The 25291-nt window shown below is 39.5% G+C and overlaps 1 protein-coding gene across 1 annotated transcript in view; it reads left to right on the top strand.

Annotated features, from left to right (window-relative positions):
- The first annotated feature begins 182 nt into the window (after positions 1–182).
- Positions 183–25291, top strand: part of LOC139443184 (protein cappuccino-like) — an 82417-nt gene continuing 57308 nt past the window's right edge. Inside the window, exons 1-3 of the mRNA XM_071224144.1 lie at positions 183–205; positions 3536–5609; positions 5948–6117. Coding sequence (XP_071080245.1) covers positions 3683–5609; positions 5948–6117 — 2097 coding nt within the window. The 5' untranslated portion in view covers positions 183–205; positions 3536–3682. The remainder of the gene's footprint in view (positions 206–3535; positions 5610–5947; positions 6118–25291) is intronic.

The raw sequence follows: 25291 nt of genomic DNA, 5'->3' as shown, positions 1-25291 counted from the left end.
ATTGAAATGAAAAGTAGAAAGACAACTAACTGATTTCCTAACCAAAAATAAAACTAACATTCTGACTGTAATATAAAAACAACACGAGACTAATGTAGTGATTTTGTCCAAGGGAGATAAGCACAGCTTTTACAACGATAATATATTAGAGTTACGCGCCCTTTGTTTGCAGTCGCAAAACATGGCGGATTACTAATAAAAACAGGTATTTGATTCGATGGGCGTGGGAAAATGAATGTCTGCTTAAAGTACCAGTTTTCGTGGAATGTGTACGAAACAAAATACCAATATGGTCAAAATAACTAATTTATATGGTAAAAATGGGACGGTTGTTGACACGAATAATTGATAAATGACATTTGACAGCTCGGCAGAGACGCTTATATTTTGATCATGGAATCCCATGATTAAATGATTAAGGTGCACACTGATATCAACTCTCTGTTGAAAAGTAAAACCTATTTGTAGATTAAGGTGGTTGCAGATGATTGATATCTAATCTTTTTTACGCAAAGTTTGGATATCTTAACTCAGAAATTCTTATCCCAGATTTCCTATTTCCTGAAAGGTTCATTCATCTGTAAGAACTGGGGCCCTAGATGCGTTGATTTGTTTGTTCCTGATGAAATTCGCACAAGAAGTGTTTACACAGATGTTGAAATTAATGTTTTGATGGTTTGTTGTTCTCCATGAACAGGTGGTGAAACCTTGAATGATACTTACTGTTGAACAGTTCATCATTTTCATTGTCAAAATGTCCAACAACCAATTTACAAATCTACCAAGGTTTATTAACATATTCTCTTGTATTAATTCAGAATATATAGCACAGAACCAAATAATAAATACAGGTGCAAGTGAAGGAAATGCTTCTTACTGATTAAAAATATGTGATGAAAAGTTGTCACTTTTACATTGAAAATGTTGACTTGAACACTGTTGTATGAAGCAATCAGTTTGTTAGTCATGGCTATTGGAGCGTTATTTAGAGGCAGCGAAATGCTGATTTAATATTGATATTCTTCTTCATTTTGTCCTTGGCAGGCATGTAGATAAGAGAGCAAATGTTGCATAGACATGATAGACTTATGTAGTTGGCTGCAATTAGAACATGAGAACGTACCATGTACACATTGACAAAATCAGGGATGTTTGCACCGTTTTGCACAGTCTTGGACTCAAATATATCTGAGTTTTGGGCAGCTTCCTCTTATCCTTGTTATCATGCTGCTAGCAGTTATGATTAATATTCCATTTGCAAAATAGGAAGTTTTCTGTTATCTACAATGATCTATGGTTATGGATAATGTGTTGAGAAATGCATCTCTTACATTGACTAACATCTCAAGGCCTATGCGTTTTTGTAAAAGGTATACCATTTACGTTAATAACTTTTAAAGTATTGATGATTTGCAGTAACGATATACTGAACATTCTGCGCTGCAATTTTTTTTTATGAACATGATAAAAGGGTGATATTTCAGTTGTTTGTAAATGTAGTTGAATGTGTCATATACATGCAGTACAAGTAGCATGGTTATTTGCAAAAATAATATAAATGTAAATGCAATATGCACTGTTTTTTTGTGTAGAAATGCATGAAAATATTGAAACACTCATAAAATACTCTCCAGTTTTCCACCTGTGACCAAACTGACTATGTCTCACATTGCTCAGACACATCCTGCTAGAGTTTAGGATTCAGAGACTGTGTCATACTGAGCATCAAACACACAGTAACTCCAACCCACCAGCTTCACCAAGGGCAGACAATTTGTAACAAATGCAAAACTGTATTTGTAATTTTGTTTGCACAAATTATGAAGATGTCACGATGCATCAAATAGTTTAATTAAAGTTTTTTCTGACATATTATTGTGATTATGTATAAAATAATATGATGTAGTAAGAAATATAGGGTATAAATATAGATATATTAAAACTGTAAGGACCTGTTACCGGGTATGTAATGTGTTAGGAAAATCCTAATTATGATGACAGGATGTTTTTGATGTGACAGATAATATCATCTGAAAACTGATTCCCATGTCTGACAATGACATATAATTTTGAAGTGTACCCGACATCATGTACATGCTCTATGTTATTATGGATAATGACCTGAAGTACAGTGTAATGAAAGTTTATGGTAACCAAACAAGACCCCATCCCCTCTAAGTCTGTGATATCTAATTACAGATCATTACCATGGTGATATAGGCCATACACTTGCATCGGTTTGTAAAGCAATGATTATTAGTTTTAATCATAATTCCTCGATTATATAAATAGTAAGAACAAGTCACTACAAAAGTCTGGCATTTTTATACTGTCCGCTTATATAGTGAGTGAGTGAGTGAGTGAGCCTGGTTTTACACCGCTTTTAGCAATATTCAAGCAATATCACTGCACCGGAAATGGGCTTCACACATTGTATCCATGTTGGGAATCAAACCCGGGTCTTAGGCATGACGAGCGAGGTTACCCGACCACCCCTCCGCTTATATAGTCTTGCCTATTATAAAGACAGAATTTCTATACATCCATGGACTTATCATTCAGTGCAGACTTTGAGGCAATCATTATTCGTTGAAATCATAATTCCTAAATTACAAACAGGCAATTATTATTCGTTGAAATCATAATTCCTAAATTACAAACATAATAGGAACAAGTCTCAATAAAAAGATGGCATCTTTATTATGCACTGATCATGAGGAAGCATGATAATTTAAATGAGCAGAGTTTGACACCATGTGCTGTCCGCTTATCAAGCCTTGCCTATTAGTTATCAGTATTACAGTCGTGCCCCGCTTATACGGACTTCAGATATCTGGAAACCTCGGTTCCCGGACGATTTTCATTCAAAACGAAATAATTACTATATAAATTTACCCGTATATACGGAAATTCAGTTTCCGGAACCGGACGGTCATTTTCATACACAAAACACTGAAATGCACACAAAATTGTCTCACTTATCCGGACAATACACTTCCGCTGGTGGTAATCCTTCCGCTGGTGGTAATCCTTTGATTCGTGAGAAGTCAATTAACCAAGTGACACATTATTGTTTAAAATTCAAACCTCAAAATGTGGTAAAGTTCAAACTTCCATGACAGACTTTTTGAAACGTGTATGAATAAAGATTGAGTGGATGTATCTGTTTGTTCTGTCATCTGTCATGAGTTGCATAATTGAAGGGAAGTAACTCTTCCAGTAAGAAGCTGGTTTCAGTTATACGGAAATTCGTTTATACGGACGAATTGTGAAATGACGCAAGTGTCCGTATAAACGAGGCACGACTGTATAAGGATATAATTACTAAACATACTTAGATTTATCATTCAATACAGAGTTGGAGGAAGGCTGTGTAAGCCAATATAGTTTTTACATGACAGTTGATCACATGTTGATCATGTTGATGGAGAAATAAATTTTTGCCTTATAACGATGCTAATATATGTTATTGATCATTGGTTATGATCTTGTTAATCATGTTTATCATTAATCAGGATTGTTTTTTATATTTCAGTATCTGCTGGAAGAGGGTGGACCCAGTCTCAAACATAGAGATTGGTGGCAAGAAAGAATGATTTGACCACCAAGTTTGTCCTTCATTCTACATATCATGTTTTACTGTGATAATTAATCATATCATATATCTATATCATATCCTCTCATGATGGAGGAGGACAAAGACAAAACAGAATCTACCAGAACGCGTAGGAGGCGATTAAGTGAAGAATCCCAGCCTAAAATCCACAGTTCATCGAGGTCCAGGATCAGGGATATAACATTTAATGATGCTGTACCTAATGAACCAATACTCCTTTCGGACAAGACTCCTACAGGAGCCAGTGCTTCAAGAGAGTCTCGCTGGCGTTCAGCTAGGAAAGAAATTCCTGGTGATCCTGATGTGCCCCCTGTTCTACCTTCAGATCCTCCTCCACCAATGCCTGCTGAGACGAGTCCTAGATCCAAACCATCAGAGCCAAGTTCAGGGTCCAGATCTCAGCGCTGGAGATCAAGGATTACAGATCAGTCCAAATCCTCCTCAGATAAATGTGAAACCTCTGATTCCCACCCTCCTGGTCTGCCTTCAGAACCCCCTCCACATCTCCCGCATGAATCTACATCTCAGTTTCCTAGAAGAAGATCTCGCCATGAGGATGCAGCAACAACTCCTGTACACTCAACAACCACCCCCCTGTCCCGATCAACAAGTGTTCCAACCACTGCTGATGGTCCTGATGAACCACCATCAAGAATCTCTCGGAGAAGGCCACCACAGATTGAACATGCATCCCGAAGTTTAACTGAGGATGCTCTGAAAGCTCTTCTCTCTCAGCCAATTAGTATCCCATCTCATCCACTGCCTCCACCTGTTTCATTTGATTTTAATGCCCCAATTTCACCCAGGAGGAAATCTATGGATAAGGAAATGATAACTGAAACACCAACAGACTCCATTGTAGGACTTCCTGCTGCCCGTGCAGTGTCTGCAAGTTCTGGACCTAGGAGACAAAGACCAGCTGCAAGGGCTTTACAAACACAGAAACCTTTGGATAAAGAACCGGAAAATAGTTTGCCAAAGACTGTTAAGGAAGATGTTCCAGAGGAGAAATCATCATCTACAGAAGATACTGATCCTGCTGATTACATTATTTCTCAATTTCAGAGTCTTTCTATTACAAATTTGGAAAACAAGCAAGACTCACCCCCAAAGACTTCCAAGTCTGACTCTTCTCAAATGTCCAGTTCAGCAGAAACTGAATCATCTGATTTGTCCTTTAAGAGTTTATCCAATACGGCACTTGATCAGCCAGAACAGAAACCAGACAAACCTTCTGACAAAGCTCCTACTCCCATACTATCTGAAGCTAAATTGATCAGCTCAGCTAAGACTATATCTGAGCAACCGTCAAGAAGATCATCAAAGACTTTGTCAACTAGTGATGTTGCCATTGTAGAACGGTCTCAGCATTCTCCTAGATCCTTGACCCAACCTTCTGATAAATCCTCGACAAGATCAGTCTCTCCCAGAACCTCCAGAACCATGTCTACAAGTGATATTCCTCTGGATGATGAAGAAATAGATGGTGATTATGGTGGAACACCTCCACGAAGTCTGTCCCTGAGTGGAGAACAGATATTGTTGCATCAAAAGCAATCATCCAAGTTGAGCCACTCCCTTGACATGACATACTCGTCCTCAAGGCGGCAGATCCGGGGTCCAAGGGGACCAGTGGCCACTGACCTTGACCAAGCTGCCCGAGATCTTGATGAACAGAGACTGCGAGCCTGGTTTAAAACACCATCAAAGAAAGATGAGATTTCTCCGAAAGCAAAACCTGTACCTCATTCTGAAATGGAAACAGACATTGATGATGAACCAGGTGAGAGGAAGTTCATCACTAACATCCACGTGGCGGGTGTGTCTGGAGAGTCTACTACAGACTCTGACAAGTCCAGCCCCAAGAGAACAACTCCACCTAAACAAAGCTCCAAAGGAGACGCTTACAAGCCAGTCAATTTTGATGAAGCAGTGAAGTACCCAAGAACTATCCCTGGCAAATTGGATTTCTCACAAATGGAGGTTTTTGAAGGTATGTTTTGATGACAGAATATAATAGTGAATGGGGGAGCTTTTCTTTTTGAAAAAAACCCCAACTTGTGCCATTTTTGTACTTGTGAATTTTGTATCCAATAATAAACACATTAGAAAAGAATAAGCCAACACACTAGGAACACTACATCAAACAGTCATAGTCCTACATCATCATGAAGCATATTCACCATGTGTCTACTTGTCTGAAGCAATCTGGCCTCCTTTGTATGAGGAATGTTGCAGACAAATAATATTTTTTAGTAAAGGTGTAGATGAGCATCTCCTTGTACTTTATAATTATAGTACTACTACTGGTTTTCCTCCTCACTATTCCAGGCCAGATGCTGACGCAGTGGCTGACATCGTGGTTTGACGACACCCACTACCTACACACATTCCTGACGAAGCATGACCTGAGGGTGCTGGTGTATCAGTTCTGTACCCATCTGCTGGCAGCGGGGGTCATGAAGTCTCAAGAGGTGCAGGCCATGGAGACAGTCTTCAAGGTAGGAGGACCTGCGCAGAAAGATTTTCATCACAATCAAAGGCCAGATCACATACAACCTTGAAATTTGTCACATTTTCAAGAAAAAAATTACATTCTATGAGATATAGTACCTACCTACCAACAGGGATCTGTTTACAGTATATTTTGAACCTAACCTCTAATCTTTTACATTTCATGTATATAATTCCAATACACTTCTAGGTTCAAATTTCAGATGGGGGAACTTTATAAAGATATTCCACCACGATTGAAAATCCACCATCTTGTATTGTAGACAAGTAATTGCAATAAATAATATCTATCATTTGAGTATGTCTATGTCACCTCGTGACTTTTCATGCTTTTAAGACGAACCATTTTCAACCATTGACTACTGTGAATTGTCAACTAAACAGATATTATTTATCCAAAAATATCATAAATGTTATCAAAACACTCCACATTGCAAGCATCTTAAGTATATGTAAAGTGGTTTAAGTGTAAAAATGGTCATGCCTTTCATTTGTTCCAAAATATCACAAATAGCTCCTATGCCTTTTCAAGCAGGATCAGGGGGCACAGGTGGCCCAGTCGTCTAAGGCGCTGCGATTCGCTGTGCAGAGTTGTGTCCCTTGGGCATGCCAGAAACCTATGATTGTGGGTTCGAATCCCGGTTTGCCCCGATTATGTTTCTAGGTTTGTTAGAACCATACCTGTGCTCATGGGTTTCACCGAAGTGGTAAACGTCCGAGACCTGCATCACTTCAAGCTTTCTCCCACATTAAGCTGACACGCCGCGATATAACTGGAATATTGTTAAAAGCGGCGTTAAACCCAACTCACTCACTCACTCAAGCAGGATCAACTGGGCCTCTCCAGAAAGAAAACTAGAGTGTGATTAACTTTACATAATGATGTTGGCCAAACACCCGTAGAGCTGTTTTCAGCTGGATGCTAATCTTGCTGAACATCACACCTACTGTTCTCCATGCAAACATTACAACCCAGTGTCATCACTCTCACTGTCTGACTGGGGGCTGTCATCAAGGTCAGCATGCTCAGGGAGGCTACTTCATGTAGATCAGTGTTCGACATTATGGGGGATCCTGGGTCTTGGAAGTTTGCCCCTATGGTACTTGAAGCTAGGGTCCCCCTACATCAGTGTAAATGAGGGTAGTGACAAGGACAGCTTTATTTTCATCCTTAGTTTCTAACTCTGTACATGCACGAATATAGGGTAACGAATATGAATATTTATTCACGATTACAGTTCTAGGTCATCAGTTATGTATTATTTATTATATTCAGTGAAAGAATAACAAATTAAATTTTTTGACATGGTTTGGCCATGTTGACAGTGGTAATGATTGTTATTATATTATACATTTATATGCTGCACTTATCCAGGTACTAGTATCTGCTAAAATGCGAGTGACAAGTGACCACATTACTGTCAAATTAAATATATAAGCGTGTTGTCTTTGAAAAAAATCTATGTATGCTTATAATTAGTTCTTATGCATATTTTTAGCTAAAAAATTATTATTATTTTTCCCGTAAATATTCGATTCTTGTGTCTGGGAATAACAAAGTCAATGAACATATACGGTTCGATTCACCGAATACACGAGTGATTCATAACAGCCCTAGTGTCATGGGATTATTTAGACCAGTGTTGAGATATGTTTTGTTGACGTTAAAGCTGTCTAAACATGCTAAAGACATTTGGTGTTAACCACAGTTAACATGGTTAAGTATGGGTGACTAGGTGACTGAGTCTTTTCTATCATGACTATTTGCCCGGACCAATGGTTGATAGTGTGAGCTCTGATGCATGCCATTAGCAAGGATTAGGATACAGTGACAGCCAGATCACAGCTGAGTGATGATCTGCCTAGTTGATTGCTCACTCAACATTCCCAGTACTTCCTACTATCTGTTGCCACAAGACCTTGTCATCGCCACAGCATGGATGTAGCAAGGCGTGGAGTCATCCTACAGATGACATCCTTACCTTGTCAGCTTGCTGATGGGGTTAACCTCTTTGGTCATATGGACAAGGCGTCCGACCTCTGATCAGAAGGTCCATGGTTCGAATACCATCTCAGGACTCGCAAATTTTATGGCTGCTACATTGGCACCCAACGTGGGGCTGAGCATGTTCATATAAAATTTGAGCAAAATAAGCCTCAGTTCCCTACCATGTGGCCCGGGATGTGCCTTCTGTTGACAGGGGAGTATGTAGCAGGGCGTGGAGTCATCCTACAGATGACATCCTTACCTTGTCAGATTGCTGACAGGGTTAGCCTCTTTGGGCATATGGACAAGGCGTCCGACCTCTGATCAGAAGGTCCGTGGTTCGAGTCCCGTCTTGGGACTCGGAAATTTTATGGCCGCTACATGGGCATGGTGATAAAACCACAGTTGAGACATGTTTAGATATTGCAGGCTCTGGAATCAACCTGTGCTTGCTGTAAGACATGACTAAATTGGTTTAGTTGGTCAGACGTGTGACTTGGTTCATTGCATTGTACAGTGTCGGACACTGTTCATAATATCAATCAATGATTTGTCTGATCAAGATTTGATTTCTGCTGGTCACTGTCTCATTGCTTGAATGTAACTGATTGTGTCATTAAACAACCAACCAACAAACTTGACCAATGTCTACTGGAGTCTCTAGCTTGTCTAGTAAATACTGTTTCAAGTCATTCAAGTGACTGTTGACATGGTTGATGTAGGTATACTACTCAAGAGAAATTAAGGACCATCCAGTTCTTTTAAATTAATATAGTTAATCTGTCATCTGGGGTCCTTAACTTCTTTTGAGTAGTATATAAAGCTAAGATCAGCATTATCAGTATGCAAGTAGTTCACTTAACACCTTAAGGAATCTGTAGAGGGACGTCACCCTGACACAAAATGGCTCTTGACTGCATGTAGTCTATGACCAGTATCTCACAGTTGACAGGTATATTATTTGGCTCTCATGAGGACATAATGGAGATAGGCAACACCAGCGTGTATAAATGCTTGACCCTGTGTAGTCTATGACTGTGATCCCTCAGTTGACTGTTCTATATTATCCTGAAGGTGACATATTGGAGATAGGCAACACCAGTCTATTGGTGCTTGACCCTGGATAGGCGTATTGTGTCTAACGTGATGGATCATTCAGTGTATAGCATGGTATATAAACAAGTTATACACCACCATAGTGGAGGTAAACATGCTTGTCCAGGTGAATGATGCTTCTCCTGGTAGAGGGAAGTAAGTTTTCAGTAGTCATGATTGTGGGAAGTTAGTGAGAGTCAGTTGTTGACTTCTATAATAAAAGACAATACATTTTATGTGTCTTGCTACTTGGCATGGTTAGTGAGTAGTGTTCATTCGAATATTCTAAAAGGTGGGGGGCACCTTTGGGAATTTCAGTGAACAAAAAAGTGATAAGTAATAAGCCAGGGAAACAAAGTCAACACTCCTTGAACAAACGGTCAGTCGGAGACAATATGCTGCCATTTGTTGTTCAGAACCATTAATGGAAGATCATGATTTGACTATTCTGTTGGCAAATTATGCTTAATCGAATCAACACATGCATTGGTTCCATATTTGGAAACAAAATGTGCAAAGAAACTTTATCTACATTAATACATGTTGTTAAAAACCATGAGGTTAGACTGCTTTACCAATATTAGTTTTATTAAGCCAATGTTTCTGAGTGCTGAGAGCCAATCAAAGACCCTGTTTCAGGTGTCAGATACTGCTATCAGTTCATCCACTTCAAAGCTTTACAAGAAAGCTACTAACAGTGGTACATCGTTCTCTGTCATCTAACCTGGGATGGTCAGAAAGTGTCATACAATGAGATGGAGCTTGCTCAGTAACATGTTGTATACACACTGATAATTTCTGATGGAAACGGAAAGGAGAGCATGTTAACAAATGTTTTTATTGCAATTGCTTGTGAGTCATAATTGATATAGACGGAGCAGTCTAGTGATGCTGTGTTCTAGTATGAACACTGAGTAAGTGAATATTGTTTCATGGTCGTGAGTAAATGAGTTTGGGACAGTAGTTTCCACCCTTGCCGAACTCACTGGAATTTCTTGGCTCGATCGTAGCCAGTGGCTATGATGAGGTATGTCCCGTCCATGTCCCTCCTATTGACCAATCAGGTTCAACCTCTCACATAACTTGCATTTGCTTTAAAAAAAAATGGCGGCGCCCAGTCAAGACGATCTGATTGAAAATCAAGATCTATATTGTAATAAAATGGATCTTACCTTGCAAAGTGCAGCAAATCATTTGAGCACCTTGAATAAAAACATGAACAGATTTGTTCCAAATCTGTCAATGTCCAGTTGGTCGGAATCTGCATGTTAAAATCCATGTTGTTTAGGAACCGGATGTCTAGCCTGTTGTGCAATTTTGATTGGACTATGCATAGACTCGTTAGTCCAGCCTAAATGTAACCCCCAAATTCCAGCACTGTTAGGTAAGGGTGGAAACTGGACTTTTACAGTCAGTTAACTCCCTTGCTTCTGGAAGATGAGTAGTTGATGGCATGAACAGTGGTCAATACCATAGATCAATCAGCCAGGGCACACCATGTAACCACCTGGGGGGGGATTCTGGGTTAGAACTGGTACCCAACCTTTGCTGGCCATGAGAGGTGACCAAATGGATCTTGTGGTCAGTGACTTGGTTGATTGCATGTCATCGTAACCTGAAGGCATGGATTTTTGCTAGCAATATCAATCAGTAGTCACTGGATTGATTATTTACAGGCTGCCATCATATACCTGGAATATTGCTGAATGCAGCGTTAAACAACAGATAAACAAAACAAATCCTCTTTATCCAGTTCTCGGAAAATGCATGGGCTACTGAGGTCCTATTCTACACCAGAACCCCCAAAGGGTTGCAACAATGGAAGCATCACTTAGAAAATTCTCTGTTTGATAATTTCAATAAACTGCTGATTAGAACTGAAAAGTTTGTATCTTAGTTGAGTTAATATACAGTCACAGCATATCCTAAGGCTGAATAGGTCTGCAGCACAGATGCTGGTTGCCAGAGTCATTCATCATCACAATCACATGGTCATCGTGACTTGCTGCATATGATTGAGATTGGTCCTTGATTAAAAAATCACCAGGACTCTTAGTTAAATACAAGGGTAAATGTACTTCCAAGGACCCTTGACAATAGACCATAGTCAAGCCTGGTCAAGATAACCCAGGAGATGAAAGAGCAATGGTCCTCGGAAGCACAATTACCCTTTCATCTCCTGTGTTGTCTTGGCCAGGATAGACTGCTTACCAATGTTTACAGGTCACCATGACATAACTGTTACATGACACAAGTGTTGTGTTCGTAGTAACCATGGTAACCGGACATTTTCACTTTTTCTTGCTATGTGACCTTGATTGCCGGCATTTTAGTGGATAAATTAACATTTGAAGCTTCAAAATTTGGGTTCAAAATTTTGGCACTATCTTGTCTACTGGTTCGCAAGCTCTACATTGAACACACAGCACGTTTGCCTCCTAATTGCCTTCCCCATCCTTCACCATGTTCACTTGCCTCAACCAAAAAGCCCACTCACACTTTGCAGCCTTTACCTTGTTTACACTTCATGTACAGGGATGTTGTTTAATGTCAGATGTAAAATAGGACGTGGAAACTAGTGTGCAGCCTTGTATAAGAGAGTGAATGTTGTTCAATAAAACATTCAGCAATATTTGGCCTTGCAGCTTGATCATGATCATGTCAGCCTGTATATATTTGGGGGCGGTCGGGTAGCCTAGTGGTTAAAGCGTTCGCTCGTCACGGTGAAGACCCGGGTTCAATTCCCCACATGGTACAATTTCTGAAGCCCATTTCTGTTGTCCCCGGCTGTGATATTGCCGGAATATTGCTAAAAGGAGCGTAAAATATTTGAATTTTGACCTGGTAACCATTGTAACTCAGTGATTGATGGCATGGGGAGCAATCTTTCAGGTTGCACGTTGTAAACACCCCACCCTCTTTGGATCAGCTCTAATAACATGCTTGGGTCCAACCTGTGGACTGAGGATCTACTCCTCCACTGGATCCCCAGGGGTGCAGAGTTTTACATCAGAACGTGTGTTGATGCCTGTGTATGTGAATAGTTTAACTTGTAGCACTACTGATGTAGAAATATTTGAAACATCCTTCCCCTTTGTTATTATATTTACAGGAAGGTAGTCCTGCATGAAGACTGCGTAATGTCAAACCCAGCCTAGTTAACACACATGATACAAATAGGCAAGTCTATGAACTCATCATTGAGAATATTTTATCGTTTTATAAACCTGGGGGGATATAAATTGTGTAAATATTATATTTCATAGACTATGGATTAGTCTAGCAGGAAGTGTGCATCAGTTTACTTGGTCACTGTTAGTTTGAGCATGTAAGTCCAGGGTTCCTAGTCATAACCCTAATATTAAAAGTTGAAGATTATGAGTTCCCTAGATTCAATTAATATTGGAGCAAACCTCAAGTGTCCCAAAACTTGATTAATTTTGAACACTGATAATCATGATAATCTGCAGTGTGTCTGGTACAACAAAACAGTTAACACACATAAATCTGGATTAATATCCTTTCAGATATACACGATATACATAATATGTGACAGATCTGTTTCTGTGGCATTCAGAACAAAATATAAAGACAAGCACATGCCACCTTGAATACTGTTTCTAATGTCAATCAAGCCCAGTTAGGTGATGTCATCGTCCCACTTCACTTGCTTACACACAAGGTCCTCCACTACACAGCACACTGTGTCTTGGTCGGGTAACCATTGATTCCTTGTAATCAATGAATTCCTGGTAGTCAATTAAGTAATCATTCCCCACTTACCTGACAATATGCAGCTCCATGTCCACTATATAGGGCAGTATGACCACTGCCCGAGGGTGGATCTGACTCTCACTGATGCAAATACCTTGCTCCGATAGCATCGCCAAGCAGGGTCGGCTCGGGTCACCTGCAGTCTAATTAAAGCAGCGTGGGCTAGCCTACCTGTCATAGCAGAGAGGGAGGATCTAGAACGCAGGGATGTTTTCTTATTGGCCTGAGGCTTTTGGATGTTGAGATGAAAGATGATTACCTATGTAAACACCCATTTGATGAGGTTAATGGCACTGGCCAGGGAGGAGCGTGATGCGGTGTGGGTGTAAGGCGAGATTCGGGGTGACAATTTGATACAGCTTCACAGGACTTTCTGTCTACACAGGACTACACAGGAATTTCATTCTGAAGGACTATGTATTGTCTCCAGGAGTTAGGGTAGATGTGTGACTGGATTAGTCTCACAGAGAAGATACTGTCTTTTGGGATCTTTGTTGTTCTTGGAAGTGTTTGGACAATGCTCAGACCTTGACTTACATGTGAAATATTAACAGGAATTATTGATCTGATGTCCTTTTTGATGACATTCCAAGGTAGATATAGCCTGAAGATGAACAGATCAGTTGTCCTGGTCTGCAAGAGGAATGTGTAACAGTTGAAATTGATATGGTTTGTCATTTCAAGACTCACGTTTATAGACATGGATGATTATTTTGATTGATACTGTAAGCCCAGATTTTATACCAATCTGTGTGACTGTTGGAGCATGGGTTCCTTTTGATGTGCCTTTCTTTATCATGTATATGGATTACTGTAACTTTGACTGTTGGTGAAAGACATCGTGATTTTCGCAGACCAGCTATGAATGACAAGTGAGTACTATGCTTTTGTAAATTGGGCAAGACAGACTTTTGAGGAAGTTGTAAAAGCAAGTTTGTTTGGAGCATGTATTGAGATCATTTATTTTGTAAATTCCAAATATTTCGAAATAATGGGTACATGCACATTGTGATAATATTATTTAAAGAGGAAATTCATTGACACCTCATTAATAAAATTCAAAGAATGTGGTGTGTAGGGGACTGGGTGTGGGGGTGGAGTGTGTAGGGGAATGTTTTTTTTGTGGTTGTGGTAGTGGACCCAGCTGATCCCCCTCTCTTGGCCCACCATGAAATTGTAGTTGTGAAAATACTTGGTAATTGCAAAAAGTAGTCATGAATGCCAAGAGATTAACATTCTTCAGTTTCTTTGTCATGTTTTTGTTGACAAATTATTGATCAGCTACATCATTGATTGTGGCAACAAGCAGCTGATGTTATTGGGCATTTAGGTGCATGCAACTTTATGTGAATTGGGGTATAAATAGTTCATGATTCAAACCAGGAAGCATGCTTTCTCAAGGAAATACAGGCAAACAGTTGTTATTATGATTATTGACAATCTAATGGAATAAGTTCACATAGAACTGAAGTCACTCTGTATTAACTTAATCTGACAGTCACCCAAATTGCGATCATAGTCTGTTAGCATTGTACAAATTTTTGCGATTCTCCAAAGTGGTACATTTCAAAGGTTTTTTCACTTGAGCTTATTTGTGGCGTGATATAACAACATATAGACCAGTTCACTATTGCAGTGAGTTCTCATGGATCTTAATTTATTTGAAACCCTCCCTATGGTATACGGGGGCATGGGTGGACCAGTCGTCTAAGGCGCAGCAATTAGCTGTGCAGACCTATGATTGTGGGTTCAAATCCCGGTTCGCCGATTATGTTTCTAGGTTTGTCAGCACCATACCCGTGCTGGTGGGTTTCACCAAAGTGGTAAACGTCCGAGACCTGCATCACTTCGGGCTTTCCTTCCACATTAAGCTGACACGCTGTGATAAAACCGGAATACTGTTAAAAGCGGCGTTAAACCCAACTCACTCACTCACTCACACCTTTGCTAAATCTTTGCTAAAATATAACATGGAATTCTTCAACAAAGAATAAAATAACAAAAAGATTTGAACCTACATCCAGTGGACCCTGGCATGGCTAAGCATGCTACAAAATGCTGTTCATTACTACTGAGTCACAGGAACACCTTCGTCCACTGGGTTATCCTTGCTGTCATTGGACATTTTAGTTCATAATTAATGAATGTAGTAAGCTGAGGACCATGAAGCTATGCCCCTTTATATAGAACCATTCTGAAGGCCCACATCATGATGCCATGTCCTTAAAATTGCTTAATTTAGGTGATGCCACCAGCATGAACACCACAGAGAGCCCCTTTAAGTAATTCCATTCTGAAGGCCCACATGACATGTCATTTCCTGACAATTAGTTACATTAGCCAATGCTACCAGCATGAACACCACAGAGAGCCCCTTTAAGTAATTCCATTCTGAAGGCCCACATGACATGTCATGTCCTGACAATTGCTAACATTAGCCAATGCCACCAGCATGAACACCACAGAGAGCCCCTTTAATTAATTCCATTCTGAAGGCCCACATGACATGTCATGTCCTGACAATTACTTACATTAGCCAATGCCACCAGCATGAACATTACATAGATCCCCTTTAAGTAATTCCATTCTGATGGCCCACATGATGACATGTCATGCTCTCATGACAGGTTTATCCATCTAGATTATAAAAGAATTCAGACCCCAAGCCTGTAATCCCCTTTAATGGGTAGATGATAGCGATATGTTGATATGATCCCAGTGTTTACAGATGACTATCGGACGCTGCTTTGTCAGTCAGCCAGTGTGGCTATAATGTTGATTGAAATACCTTTGTGGAAATTGTTTAAGCACATTGAACACGTGATTTGAGTCCATGAACAACTAACTGAAAGATGTACAAAGTCAAATTTTGAAATGTAGAAAATTTGAAATTTATTTGCAAATGAAGAATCAACAAATGACACTGAAATAGACAACATAAAATGGGGAATGAGGACTGTGCTGGTAACCATGGCAACATTGTCAGAAGGAATTCATAATATGTCAAACTGTCATCTTGAAGATTAATTAATATAGAGATATTATACATGTTTCGCCAAGAATATCTGAAAGCATAATTATTGTGTCACAGAGGAAGCATTGTTTTCTATCCGGATTTTTGCAGTATCTTTAATTTATTTTAGAAATGATTGTAGGATTCATGATGTTCAAGGAAGGATTCTACTTACAGTTTATTAGCAATCTGCAACACAATTATGTGTTTGAATCCGCATACCCTAACATAACATCTACTTACCGTGTAATATGTGTTTTAGTTTATTTTTTGGGTTTACGGGTCTGAAGAACTTAGATTTCACAAATGTGCAATGTAATTAAAATTTTAAGAACTGTTTTCGTTGTGCTTGCTGAATCTGTTACCTTATTTCTGTAATAAGAAAAAGACTTTGAATTTGTCCTATTTTGGGAATGAAATAAGCTTTTGACTTTTTTCCAAACACATTTTTATTTCACCTGACTGACAGTTCTTGTCAGAATTCACTTAATGTTTTAGTAATTTTTATTTCAACCATCAACTCAATGGTCAATTATTTTGGAAAAAATTACTTGCAAGCAATGCAATTAGAAATAATAGGTCAAATTAATCCTGTCCTAGGAAAAGGAATCCATTGCTATATTTCATAGAACAGCCAAGTTGTCCACAATGTCCACATGTCTGTTATAATATTATAATGGTTTTAGATTATCATCCTACTTTGCATCATGTTTTGAATGAGACTGATCATACTGATGTTGATACTGAACATGCTGAAAAGAAAACTTGTAGTGTGGAAATCATGATTTGAAATTGGATGCGAAAGCAGGGTCCTTGTCATAACCATGATAAGGGGCGGTCGGGTAGCCTTGTGGTTAAAGCATTTGCTCGTCACGCTGAAGACCTGGGTTCGATTCCCGACATGGGTACAATGTGTGAAGCCCATTTCTGGTGTCCCCCGCTGTGATATTGCTGGAATGTGGCTAAAAATGGCGTAAAACCATACTCACTCACTCACTCACTCACTCATAACCATGATAAGCTGATAACCCTAATGTTGAATGTTAGACATTTAGGGGGTCCCAGCATTCAAGTACTACAGGAGCAGACCTCAAGGACTCACGGAGGACCCACCTTATTTTGAAAACAATATAAAATTCAGAATTGATCATCACTCTGCAGCACATAGATGATCAATCTTGGTTTTGTCTTCTTGCTGTTTGTCACCTAGAATTGTTTTCACCATTGTCACAATCAACAATGCAAACTACCTTTCTCACTCAGTAAGTATAGTCAAACATGATTGATCTTCGGAAATACCGATTGGTTATTGATCTTGGAGGTCTGTAGCAATTGGCTAAACATTAAATTGTTTGATAGGAGTTTCTTAAAAGTTGACGAACGACAAAGTAGACAAAAGTTTATGGATAAAAACTGTTTAATTATACAGTATAGCAACGTTTCAGTATAGATCCTTACACCGTTGTCAAGCAAAGACCTACACCAAAAAGAAGAAAAAAACATGTTCATACATATTCTTTCCACATGGTAGAATGTTTTCCCCAGTAGCTGGGCTTGACATGAGAATCAACTGAAATGTAATGAGTGGTCAGATTCTGAAACTTGGATGATAGTGTGTCATTGTGCCACAATGGTGCAGATCGTTGCTCATGGTTTTAGCCAGTGTTTTTTTCTGGGCCTGACTTGACATATACTGTCTACGGTGGTATAGTTGGAATATTGCTGACTGTGGTGTTAAACAACATTCATTCAATGACAAATATATTCTGTAAATATGAATCAAGGGAAAAGATTGATCTAGTCTAAAGGTTCTTGATGAGGGAATGCTACTGATATTTAAATATCTTGTAAAAACCATGTTATTATTTGATGTTGTAGATTTTGTCAAAACAATGAACATGATGACTAAACAAAAGTAGATTGTCACATAACTGTAAATCACTTCTCTGTCAACCATGTCTTTATGAATGGAGATTAATTTTCTCCTGCAAATATTATCTTTCAATTAAAAGTCTGTAGGCTTGTAGGACCAGGTGGCAAGACAGTGTGATAGCTCAACAAGTGGTTCATAACAACTTTATAACAGTCCGTGAAGGGATGACACAGCTCTGAATCATCTTCTTCTTATGAATGTCCACCTATCTGGCTGGTATCCAGGAACTGCCTTTGTTTACTTATGTATGTTTTATTTACAAAGAGTTTATGCCTGTACATTGGGTCCTACGTATGCCATTTTTTCCCTGACTGCCTCCAAGTTCTAGTGGTAGAGTGTCCGCCTGGAGAGCAGAACGTCAAGTGTTCGATCCCCGCCTGCGTCATACCAAGACGTAAAAAATTGTACTTGTTGTTACCCTTCCTGGCGCCCAGCATTAAGAGGCTAAAACAAGGACTGGTCAGCTCGGAGTCAGTATACTGTGTCTGAGTAGGGTATTCATGTTAAACTGTGGCATGCTATCTCAGTGGGCTAGCACTATTAAATCGGCATATGTCCGGACTAGTACAAGCAGCCATACTCACACGTGTATGCACGTCGATATATAAGTGCACTAATCTTGGACGCAACTTTAAACCCCATTTCGCTCCACCTCACTTTTTCCCTGAATGCTGTCCTAATGATTGATTATGTCAACTTTGATTGATTACATTGTTGAAATTAGGAATGAAAGTTAAAGGGTCCTGACCATGATAACCTCAATGTTGATAATTAGGGCCTCTAGATTCAGATTGTATGTCAATAAACGTCAAGGGTACCAGAGCCTTCTTAGATTCTAACATTGGCTTATCATGTATGGTATCAGTGCTAATGCAGAAAACAGTGCAGTGGCCGAATAGTGTGCATAATTAAGTGTTGAACAAAGTGCAAGTAATATTCAATATTCATTTTGGATTTTCAATCATTCATTAAATCTATGATCAATTAAACATTAATGCACTCCATCTTAGAAGATAGCACATCAGACATTTTATGTATACAGATTGAAGACATGCTAAAACGGCTGTTTGACCAATGTTGACATGCTGAAAAATAAGCATAATATTAACTTGACTAATTAACTTGACAAACTACCTGACTAATGAGTGATTAATTGAGTCAAACAGATCACAAGCAAGGGTCATCAGTGAAGTTCTTACAGCCTCCTGACACTGGTTGAACACCAAGTTGAATATCATTCAGTTTGTATAGTTCTGTACAGCATGTTACATTAATACCTATGGGTCACTGAATGGTCAGATTGTTGGTCTTCCATTTAACTGATGTCTGCATGTGATCACTTATAAGAGGTACTAAACCCAAACCTTTACTGCCTGGAGTTAGTGAGTGAACTTGTCACCATTATGTGGAATAAAACTGACAAAACCCTTTCCATAGTCAATAGAAATCTCTTGTTGATTGTACGATTCCGACTATATCATGAGCATGTGTTTATGAATCACTATCAAATAGTGATGATACCAGGTGTTTGCGAAAAGGTTAGTATCCCGCCCCACTGCTGGCACCCATCACAAACACATGCAAAGGCAAGTCAATAGTTCACCTGAAAAGACACAGGAGTATCTGTTCCAAGTCAAAATAGGGAATTGCATTAGACATCATTTTTGTCACTGATGCATCAAATTTGGAAACGTCCTGCACATTTCTGCCAAGAAACATTTTGAAAAAAAAAAAAAAAATGATGTAGGTCATAAACATTTATGACTTGCATGAAAAACACAAGCTTTGGTATGGTGCTGAAAGAGCAAGAATTGTAATCAGGGTGAATTTGGATTTGAATTAGCAGCTCCTGGCATGATTTGAGGAGCAAACTCGTGACAGCATAATGTTTGTGGTGCCATGTCCGTTTAGTCCCTCCATGCTGCCTGCTTCAAGGAAGTACCAGTGTATGTTTTGTTTGTCTGTTTGTTGTTTAACGCCACACTCAGCAATATTCCAGCTATATGACAGCGGTCTGTAAATAATCGAGTCTGAACCAGACAATCCAGTGATTGACATTATGAGCATCGATCCACGCAATTTAATTACAATAACATGAATCAACCAAGTCAGCAAGCCTGACTACCCGATCCCATTAGTCGCCTCGTAGGTGAGCATAGTCGCCTTTTGCGTCAAGAATGGGTTCCTGAAGACCAATTCTACCCTGAATCTTCTCCGGTCACCAATGTATGTGCTCTGGGGCACTACCAACGAGGTGTTCCAGGACACCATCATCATGTTAATGTGCTGACCTGGCACCAATGTATGTGCTCTGGGGCACCACCATCAACAAGGTGTTCCAGGACACAGTCTTCGTTATAATGTGCTGACCTGGCACCAATGTATGTGCTCTGGGGCACCACCATCAACAAGGTGTTCCAGGACACAGTCATCGTTATAATGTGCTGACCTGGCACCAATGTATGTGCTCTGGGGCACCACCATCAACAAGGTGTTCCAGGACACCGTCATCATATTAATGTGCTGACCTGGCACCAATGTATGTGCAAGGTCAGCACATTAACATGAAGACAGTGTCCTGGAACACCTTGGTGATGGTGGTGCCCCAGAACATCTAACCTCACCCTAGCTAAGCTAAGGATGAGAACTTCTCTCTGGTCTCTGGACCAAGTGTTTTGTCATGTACTGTCAAGGATTAAATATGAACAATGTTATTGATCAAGAGTGACATTGTTGTACCGTTTGTTTGGGATGGCTGACAGTGAATGTATAATACATGTGGGAGGAGGATTAACATGGCATCTCATCTAGGGAGTAGATAAAGTGAATGAAGCGTAACTTATGTTCCAGACATATGCATGGCCTCTGATGGCATGGCTACAGGTTGTGTTACCTTTTGAAATAAATGTTAGTTCTGACAATGGTTGACCGTATCTCTATGACAGTAGTTATAGTGGTGTATGCACAAGGTACACTAGACTAACACATAGTCGATGAAAATATGTCTTTAAAATAACTGAATTTTTTTTTCAAAAGAGCCTTTCCTCTTCTGCTGTGGAATCAAGGAAATTAGACTTGGTTTAGTTTCATCTTGACTTGCCTAGGCTGTTAATAAACATATACAGTAAACTTATACACGCTTATAACGAACTGGTGGGTATAACGAACAACGGTTATAACGAAGTAAAATTGGTGGTCCCTTTGAGTGAAGAATTGACTTTCACTTTGTGTGAGGTCATTGGAGTATGAACCTTCATAGAGTGAGGGCCAAACATTGTATGAACTTCGGGGCTTGCGACGATGTTCATACAATGTTTGGCCCTCACTCTATGAAGGTTCATACTCCAATGAACTGACACAAAGTGAAAGTCAATTATGATAATTTTTTATCACAATTTCGTACCTCAAAGGGTGTAGGCCAAGATCTAAACACAATTTTATTTAGTACGTGTGACTTCATGTTTACACTGACAGCCATACAACAACCAGCTATATCGCAGAGTAAAATAGTTCCTCAAAAAGAGAGGTGACATGGGCGTATGGATGCACAACTTGCTCTTCAGAAACATCTTACGCAGCACATATGTTCAAATCATATCCTCATTAGATGAGAAAGGTCTGTAAAGAACTACCTCAGTAAGTCAGTCACAATGACAGCGCGTCGTAATACATTTACATCAAGTACAAGACGTCAAAATAGCCGACACGATAAACGGGACGGGAGAGATTTCCGAAGTTGGTAATGAATCTGTGGCGGTTACATCATGTACATGTGTTAGTCATCACTGATCAACTGGCCGATCATTGAAAGGTGAATAAAGATGCGTCAAACAGACACAAAGGTAAATACATGGATTGCTGGAGACGGTCAATGTCAGCCTAGGCACGGATCAAGTCGATACTAAGATAGTTTAGATGTGCAATTCTTCGTTTGTTCATTAGGATGGGCTGTAAGGAGGATATTCGTGAACAATCATGCAGTCACGCTTTCCGCATTTCTCAATGTATACTGAAACGCTGAGACCAAGTATAAAGGTTCTAAATGATCAGAAAGAACGCTTATGCATGTTTTCGTGCTAGGGAATTCCCAGGGGTTTCCCCAGGAATGTGGAAGTAGTCCATCAGTGTTTACGTCATTTCAAGAATACGGTCTCGTGAAAAACGTATGAACATCAAATTGTGTTTTTCATACACTTGAACGTCAATTTTGCGGTCATGTGACCGACCTCTCGCCTAATGGAAAAGCCGTATATCGTGTAAACTTCAAATTAAACAATTATTTCCTTATAACCGTAGTTTACTGTATATATATATATATATATGTTCCACAGTCATGGTGCAGGACTAAAGGTACACAAGCCATTAAGAGTCACTGTTTCTTTTTACCAAATCCATATTTTCAGGTTATGAATGAATACAAGACCTGGACTGTGTTTATGGACTGCAGGCAGAATTGTTAATGCCCACCTCTTTAGGGCTTTTAGTCCAGGGAAAGTGCTTTTACTGTTACCCTCACTCAGCCTTGCCTATGTTGTTATAACGGAGAGGAGGGGGAAGGGACAAAGGTAGAGTCGGGGTAAACGTGAGGCAGGGGGTGGACAGGGGATCTTGAATCAATGAATATTTTAGGGGGTATTAAGGGGGCAACTCTAGAAGAAGGGGTTGGATTGGAGGTGATGAATTGTACCCCATAATGGTTTCTTATTATCAAGGGGGAAACTGGGCAGGAAAGGAGGAGGTGGTGTGAACTAGATTAAGGGAGGGGCTGCATATAGGGAGGGAATGGTGGGGGGATTCCGGTAGGGGAAATACCTTATCTAGGAGGCTGGGGTAAAGGTGTGAATGTTTGTATCGAATATCAGCCTGAATTAATTAGGGTGAGGAAATTGTGGATTTTAGGGTGGACGAAAAGAGTGCAAGGGTTGAGTCAAGGTGCAAATGGCTGTATCAAATATCAGCTTGTGTTAATTAAGCTGCAAGAAGGCTTGGAGGGAGGTGTCAGAGATAAGTTGTTCCACAAGGTCGGCCTGTGTGTCTCCTCTCAGTTAATTATAAGTTTACTTATAACACAGGGACACACACTAGTTGGGATGCCTGGCATGTTTGGGTAGACCACTCTGTCACTTTGATGCTTGCAAATGGGGTTGAGAGAAGGGCTTCTTGACCTTAAACATTTGAAAAGAAGACATTACATGTGAAAACCTTGCTGGAATTAGTGTGTATAGGCATGATGTGAAGTCTTTGAAAAAGGCTTTTTGTTACCATTTTATTTTAAAATTTTATTCAAGTAAGAATCTGTCTTGTATAAAGTGCCTTGTTCATAAACATTTGTACATGCAGGTTGAAGGTCTTACATAGGAAAAACCTGTTGTATTTCTTAGTATAAACTTTTCAGACACACTTAGCACACCAAGCATGACAGTTTTCCCTAATCATGTTTTCTTTCCTAATGAACATTAAAAAAATTTACGACCCGTGAAGATCCGGGATAGAATAGGTCTTCAGCAACCCATGCTTGCCATAAAAGGCGACTAACGGGATCGTGTGGTTAGACACGCTGGCTTGGTTGATGCATGTCATCGTATCCCAATTGCGTAGATCTATGCTCATGATGTCAATCACTGGATTGTCTGGTCCAGACATTAAACAACAAACAAAGTATTATTACCATCAGAACTAGGATTTATCACAAAGACATGAAACCTTTTAGGGATAACAAGATCATTACAAAGAATAAAGAAGTTGTCATCCATAAAAAAGTTTTATATCATCAAGATCTTCCAACTTCTAAGGGGCGGTCGGGTAGCCCAGTGGTTAAAGTGTTCGCTTGTCATGCCGAAGACCAGTGTTCAATTCCCGGCATGGGTACAATGTGTGAAGCCCATTTCTGGTGTCCCCCGCCGTGATATTGCTGTAATATTGATAAAAGCTCCAACTTCTCCAACTTCTCCAACTTCTAAATGCCTATCAAATACTTGACTAGGATTTGTCATTTGTGACCAACAGGAGGATCTAATAAAGATTGTTGTTTCATCTGTGGTATCATCAACATCAACTGTGGATGGATCGGTTGAAATTGTTGTTCATTTTGTTTGTTCAAAAGATGAATCTATTTGAGAATGTGTTTCATTGCCATTACCTTCAATAGAGGATCTACTACAACATGCATTGGCCTGTGATCATCATCATAAGATATGAGATCACAGTAATGTGATAGTGAAAATACAAGCATTTATGTCAATGTGTATGAATGGGTCAGATGTCGTAGGACCAGCTTTGGAACATCTCTTGTAGCCTCATGATAAGAAATAGAAAAAGGGTTAGAAAATTCAATGTTCACTATCATTATTATTTTTGGAAGATGGAAGGCACCATTAATTTTCAAATACACCAATTTCTGTAAGGCTGAACTTATTTTAGTATTAGCATGTGTATTAAGAGTTTCAGAGCAATATATTTCAAACACAGGTGTGTTATAAGTTTCAGAGCAATATGTTCCAAGCACAGGATTATTCATTATGACCTAGTGACAATATTGAGTTACATAGAGATGTATCATCCTCTCTGATAGGTCAGATTATCAGGCTTTAGATTGTCAGCTTGACATTTGGAGGGAGACAGTGATCTTTTCAAGTGGTGTTTGGCCAACATTGGAATTGAGGTGTGTACACAGTTTGACATAGACTTGCTGTACACATGACATACATACACTGGCTGATGGGGGCTTGCAGGGGGAGACTGGGCTCTCATTATGACAGGTTAGTGCAGTGGTAATGTAGATATACTGCATATGCTGATAGGGCCATGGCAAAATGATGACCTGTATTTTCTTGTCGGAGTATGTCATCAAAAGTTAGCAGTTTGCAGATATTTTGAGCTTTCTGATTTGTTTTAATTGACAACATCCTAAATAGGATATTTAGAAGTTTGAGTTTCTCTTGGGTGATGTACCCTGTGAAGATCCCGGTTAGAATTGGTGTTCAACAACCCATGCTTGTCATACAATGATAAGAGGCAACTAACGGGATAGGTTGGTCAGGCTTGCTGACATGGTTGATTGTGTGTCATCATACCATGACGGCATGGATGATTGCTCACACTATCATTCACTGGATTGTCTGGGACAGACTCGATCATTGACAGACCACCGTCATTTGGCTGGAATATTGTTCAATACAGTGTTAAACAACAAACCAACAAAAATATTGGTTGAAGTATTGTTCCTGACTGGCAATCGCAAGAAATAGATACGAGCATGCTTCATGTTGTAACATGCTGAGGGATGATTTTGTCCTCAAACATATAATGAAAATGTTACTTTGAGAAAAGGAATATCAGAAAACAATAACAATAGTGTGT

The sequence above is a fragment of the Haliotis cracherodii genome, unplaced genomic scaffold, assembly GCF_022045235.1.
Source record: "Haliotis cracherodii isolate W230 unplaced genomic scaffold, xgHalCrac1.p SCAF_5, whole genome shotgun sequence".
Taxonomy (NCBI): domain Eukaryota; kingdom Metazoa; phylum Mollusca; class Gastropoda; order Lepetellida; family Haliotidae; genus Haliotis; species Haliotis cracherodii.
This window is presented reverse-complemented; position numbering and strand designations above follow the sequence as displayed.